Here is a 6587-nt window from a genome sequence, read left to right on the forward strand (position 1 = left end):
TAACTACTCCTCCTTTTTATATTCTCTTTTTGCCATGGGAGAACTCTCCCCAAACCAGCCAAGTCTGCTGCGTCTGTGTGAGCGTGACGCTGAGCCCCAAGGCTCTGCGAATAGCCTTCGCCTTTCCCCTCCCTTCCCCTTCTCCCTGCCACATTTCTCTGTCTCCTCCTCCTCTCCTCCTCCTCCTCCTCCTACTCCACAAATCGACCCGCTTCTGAAGAATCTCTAATCGGCCATGGACGCCACGTTCTCAGGTCAGTCCCCCGCCCTTCTGCGCCACAATGCCGTCCTTCTACTTCCATTTCCTTCCATTTTTACGCGCATTTCGTTCTCCCCAACCTCGAAGCCCGAGCGCTTCTTCCTGCGCAAGAAAGACTGCATCTTTTTGCCTTTTTCAGATTTTCTACCCTCTTTCTCTTTCTGGTTTCCGCTGCATTGATGAAAGTAAAACGCCGCTTGTGACGCCGCTTTTCTAGATTTCAGGCTGTAAAGGTGCCGTCTTTGCGGCGATTTTGAAGGTTTTTATTGCTTTTGAGTTGATTTATCGTGTATAGTTTCTCGGAAGTTTCGGGCGTTAGGTTTGATGGAAAAGAGGATCGACACAGTCGGGGTTAATTTTAGCATTTTACTTGACCGGTGAATACTCGGGATATGCATGAGATCCATTGCGTGAGCTTTAAGATTTTAACTGATGTAATTTTTTTTTTGTTTTCCTGCATAAATGTATTCCTTTTCATATTAGAATATGTTGGAGAAATCTCAAGGAGTATTCTTTGTAGGGCGTTTTGCTTATAAGTTGTAAATTTGGAATGGATTGCTTGAAACGGGAACAAGGCGTGCCTAAAATTTCAAATGTGCCAGTTCTTTATTTCTAACATTTGAGGAAGATGATGATCTTGCATGTTGGAATTTCATATGCTTTCTTTTGTATTTAGATGCCATAAATTGGCTATGCGCTTAGAAAACTTATTTTATCATTTCGACATTCGTTGCTCTTTTTCTTTTTGGAGTTTTCAGCTGTTAGGTCCTGAGAATGGTATAAAACACTTCAGATTTACTGTTTATGGTACTGTTGCATAAAGGTTTTCATTCAGTATTTAGGATAAAGCTCTGATATTCTCCTTCATCAAAGATGTCACATGTCGTATGTTCCAAATGAGGAAACGGACTATTGGAAAATAGATCTGAGATTATCCTAAAATGTTCTCATGTGAAATTTTTGTAGGTCTATTTAAATTATTTGAACAGTATGACTATGCATGCTGGTACAGTCCATCATGCCTTCTTTCCAGAATGCTTATTTCTAGTTCCCTGATGGTTTATAATCTTTAAAGTTGTATTCTTCAAGAAAGTTTGCTCAGAGATGTAAATTGGATTGTTTGACCAAATTTGGAGGATAAAACAGTAGAAATTAATTCAGGCTAGTGTTGACAAGGCCACTATTAAACAGTGAATCCATCTTCTATTTTTAGTCCGTGAAAATTTATTAGGGATTTTTCTATGGCGATGACATCAAAAGCAACAGGCGTTTGCTGCTATATCCAATTAAAACTCCAAAGGGTCTAGCATGATTCTTAAATGCCTTTTAGTATGAGGACCTTACAAATGCCTTTTAGTATGAGTTGTTGACTCGCAAGTTGAGACTTCATGACCCCATGGGTCAATATAAAGCATTTTCAGACTGTTTGTTCATTTAAGAAAATTTCGCTATTTGTTAGTTCATAGAAGCTTTTGGATAACATGCAAACTGTAGAATCTCTATATTGCCTTATTTTGTCAAGATGACTCCTTTTTTCCAAAGGAAAATGACATCATTGGGGCAAAAGAAAGCATTGATGATCTTCAATGCTCAGATTGGACTTGTGATTCATCCATGAAATCAAGGTTTGTTAATTGTAGTTCTTTATATGTTTGAGTACAAGCATCGGGCTTTCACTCCGATTCTCACTCTCATAACTTCCATTTTTATTCAATATATTAATCCTTCCTTTTGAATCATGCATTCTCATCTGACACCATTTCTTGATGACCAATTTTTCGAAACTGAATGCAATCTCATACCAGTTCACATGACCCAGAATAAATTGCACATTGTATCTGAGAAACAGATTCTAAATTTATCCATAAGAGCAGTTTTATTTTTTCCAACTTCTTTCTTAGAATGATTCAGATAAAAAGTGATTGCTTATTTGCTCTTTTTCTTGATTTTGAAATTCAATTGCTTTCTAGATGGCTGTTTATAATGAGATGCTACCCAGTTTTGATTGTTCCACAAGAAAGCTTGATATCGTTTGCTTTTCCTTTTTTTCCTTTAGCACTATGTGCTCATCCTTTTTTTTCATGCAACTGACTCACTTGTTTTCTTTAAATTGCTGGAGCATTTCCTTTTCTTGCATCTACCATCAAATGCCCTTTGCCTCAATTCATGATCAAAAGCAACAGTAGAGCATATGTGACTCAAAAAGTAGTATCAATCTTCAGACCATCCGCTCTGAGTAATCTTCTCCAGAGCTTTGCATTATCTCCTCGACTTATTTGGCCTTGTTTAGACTACTTTCATGGTAAAATCAGCTTATTCTCCTATAACACATTCACCGACAACTTTATGTTGTAATTCATCATTTTCGAGCACGATATTAATAATCTCCTCCTGCTTTCACTTCAAGAAATTATCTAATACAATGTTCATACTAAGTGGCTATCAAATTGTGTTCAGTCCTTGTATTTTGTGTAAATTCCTACGATTTTATGTCTGCTTACTCTCCATGAAAATATTTTCAAAGTGTAAGGTAAAAGTTCCATTTATATTGCAAAATTTTACTTACAGCTTATTTTGTGAATGGATAAGCTTTAAGCTGAGAATCCTTTTTATTATCCAGGTTTTGTAATAGACCCTTCAAAATGCAGCCATTTGAGTTTGGAGGAGAAGAGAGAGCTAGTTCATGAAATATCACGGTGGGTTGACAATGCACCTGAAATTCTCCAGTCCTGGAGTCGTCGAGAGCTTCTCCAATTAATCTGTGCTGAGATGGGAAAAGAAAGGAAGTACACTGGAGTAACCAAGTCTAAGATGATTGAGCATTTGCTTAAGCTAGTTTCTCAAAATATAGCAAAAGAAGATAAAGCAAGCCCTTTATCAATCTTATCAAAGAGTCCAAACGGATTGAAAAAGAAAAGAAAAAAGGAAAATCCTCTACAGATTGCTCCCAATATAACTCATGCTATGGTGAAAGTCACAGAAGAGCCGAACACCACCTTAATCTGCCAAAATCCAGCTTGTCGAGCCACATTAACTTTAGATGTTGGATACTGTAAGCGTTGTTCTTGCTGCATCTGTCATCGTTACGATGACAACAAGGATCCTACCCTTTGGTTATTTTGCAATTCAGATCCGCCTTACCGTGGCAACTCATGTGGTATGTCGTGCCATTTGAAATGTGCGCTTAAACATGAAAAAGCTGGCATAATGAAGACTGGGTGTTCCCCGAAATTGGATGCCAGCTTCTATTGTGTTTGCTGCAGGAAAGTGAATTGGCTGATTGGGTAATCAACTTTTAGTACACAACTATTTTGTTTCTTTTAGTCGATCTTGCCTGTCACCTATTATTGAATAACTAGAATGCTTCATTGCTTATGAGAAATTGCAGTATTGCAAGCTAATTTGCAATACAAGTGCAAGGAGAAAACAAACTTCATTTTCATTAAGAATGAGTGAGAAATGGAGTGTCTTGTTGCAATAAACTAAAAATAAGCTACAAAAGTTTTGTTGTTATGATTGCAGGTCTATTTACTGTTTACTGACACAATCATACATTGGTAGAATTGGTCAAACAAACAACTCATGCTTACGAAGATACTTTTGTGCTCTTGAAATAAATAGCTCTATTTGCTCACACTTAATCATAGTGTCTCAAGTTTTGAAACCTCTCTTTTGCTTGATAATAGATATCTGAACCCATCTTTGACTTTTCTTATCTAATTAGATCAGAAATATGGACAGCAAAATGCAAGCACACTCCATTGTGATATTTTCATGCCGACCGTGAATTGATTGCTTCGAAGTATGAGGATTATGTGCGCACTAATGCTATTAAGTTGGACTCAATATGCACTAGTTTGATTTGATTGGGTTGTTTTTAAGTTCAGTGAGGTGCTTTGTTGTCATAATTCCTTTCTGCTAGGATTTTGTCAAAGCCATATGAGTGCATCTACAATCCATTCTTACATTGAAAGTGCAAATGAAGTTTTTTGGTGCATCATTTCTGCAGAAGCTGGCGAAAACAAATACTTGCTGCCAAGGAGGCTAGGAGAGTTGATGTCCTATGCGAGCGCCTTTGTCTGAGTCACAAAATGCTCAAAGGAACTGAATGCTACAAAGAGTTACAAAATGTTGTCAATGCGGCAGTACGGATACTCAAGAAAGAAGTTGGACCTCTCGACAAGGTCTCTACCGTAATGGCAAGGGGCATAGTCAACCGGCTTAACTGCGGTGCAGAAGTTCAGAGACTCTGTGCCTCTGCATTGGAGGCCGTAGAGTCCCTACTTTCCACTTCGTCTGAACTATTGCTCGGTGTCAACGTGAATGCCCCAGGTGATGTTGATGTTTTCTCTCATTTCAAATTCTGTTGGTTGCTTTGCTCTGAACTGATTGTTTCATGTTTCATTTCGACCAGTTGGCAAAGGTTCTCAGGCATTCCACATTGATTTTGAAGACGTCTCTCCATTTTCAGTCGTAGTGTCTCTTCAATCCCAGGATGATATGTTCGAAGAAAACATTATAGGTTGTTCTCTTTGGTATCGTAAGTACGATGAAATCAACTATACTGAAGAACCCACCTGCCTTGTACTGAGGCCGGATACAAAGATTATGATATCGGGACTTAGCCCTTTAACTGAATATTACTTCAGAGTTTCAGCTTTTAGTAGCACCAAGGAACTCGGGAAGTGGGAGGCCAAATGTGTGACAGAGGGCCTCATCGGCAACAGTGGCCAATGCTCGACCCGGAACTCCGATAGCGCTTACATCAGCGAAGAATTTATCTCGGTTTCAAAGAAGGAGCAGGACGTAGCTGAGCTACCAACAGCACTCATTCAATCAGATTCACAGAAAGGTTCGACAAACACGAGTGATAACAACCATGCACCAGAGCTTCCCAAGTTCAGCCACACCAACCACCGTAAGGTTTTGCCGTCGGAGGATGCCAGTGACAACAACAATGAAAGGCATTTAACGCCGCCGTCGAGTTTGGTGCCATTCGCCTGCACAAAACGCACCTTGTTAGAACCTTGCGAAGCGAAAATCAACGACACGCCGGATTCGGCCAGCAAGAAAGAATCCGCAGAGGGGCAGTATGAGTACTGCGTCAAGGTGATCAGATGGCTGGAATGCGAGGGGCACATGGAGAAGGAGTTCCGAGTGAAGTTCCTTACCTGGTTCAGTCTGAAAGCGACGCCGCAGGAAAGAAGAGTCGTGAGCGCCTTCATAGATGTGTTGATCGACGAACCTGCGAGTCTAGTGGCGCAACTGATGGATGCTTTCATGGATGGCATATGCACGAAGGAGAAGCCACTGCTGCACAAAGGATTATGCACGAGGCTTTGGCATTAACCTTCAGCATGCATTGCAGGGAATTGGAGGTAGTTTCTTCTGATTCATTATGATTTTGCAGTAGTTCGAAGTTTGTAATGGGGAAAAAAATATGCTTTCTCTGCTAATTTGTACTCATTTTGTTGATGCCATTGTTAACTGGTGTAGTTTCTAGCCATTGCATTTTCACTTTGTTGAAACATTACTAGAAGCTAATTCACTTTCGGAGTTAGGTTTATAAAAGTAGTTCAAAATCATCTAAATTTTTACTTTTCTTCTTTGTGCGAGAGTTTATTTGTCTGTTGTATCGCATCGCCTTGTGTTCATTGAGGGAGAAGAGCAAAGATAATAAATATCGTTTATGATGTTCATCCGCGTCAATATATGCCCTCATTTCATTGTGTATTGTTGATAGGGGTCTAAATAAGTTAAGTCACTCATGAGCTATATGGATTTTGGTTAAAAATTCTTTTGATTAAGTTAATGAATCGAGCTCGAGCTTAGTTTCGAATTTGAAAATATTATCGAGTTGAGTTCGAACTTAATAGTATTTGGTTCATGAATTCATGAATATGCTCGTTTAAAGATTTATGAACGTGTTCATTTAGAGCATCGCAACTATGTTCGTTAAGATACTCATTTATCTTTTATATATATATATATATATATATATATTCAATCGAGTTCAAATTAAATTCGTTTAAATTTTAAATGAACTATTTTTGAATTAAGTTCGAATCGTTCGTGAACTATTTAATTTCATTATGAACTGAGCATGACTTTAACAATTAAAACTTGAATCGAATTTAAGTTGAGCTTAAACTTACAAAAAAGCCAAATCAAACTTATTTAAGCTCGAACTTTTTATTATTTGATTTGGCTCGATTTGATTACACCTTGATCGTTGATACTACTTGCCCTTTTAGAGGAAAGGATAAATTTTATGAGAATTTTTACTTATTTAATATTTTATAATGGTATTTTATATATTAAAAATGTA

The 6587-nt window shown here is 38.2% G+C and overlaps 1 protein-coding gene across 1 annotated transcript; it reads left to right on the top strand.

Moving 5' to 3' along the window:
• Positions 1-235: 235 nt before the first annotated feature.
• Positions 236-5732, top strand: LOC141820122 (VIN3-like protein 2). The gene is made up of 4 exons (XM_074707400.1): positions 236-254; positions 2880-3543; positions 4269-4591; positions 4674-5732. The coding sequence occupies exons 1-4, from the start codon at positions 236-238 to the stop codon at positions 5606-5608; spliced, it is 1941 nt and encodes a 646-aa protein (XP_074563501.1). The 3' UTR covers positions 5609-5732.
• The last annotated feature ends 855 nt before the right edge of the window (positions 5733-6587 follow it).

The sequence above is a fragment of the Curcuma longa genome, unplaced genomic scaffold (genome assembly GCF_044706935.1).
Source record: "Curcuma longa cultivar G26 ecotype Majalengka, Jawa Barat unplaced genomic scaffold, ITB_CL_G26_1.1 utg2646_np1212_2152390_RagTag, whole genome shotgun sequence".
Lineage (NCBI taxonomy): Eukaryota > Viridiplantae > Streptophyta > Magnoliopsida > Zingiberales > Zingiberaceae > Curcuma > Curcuma longa.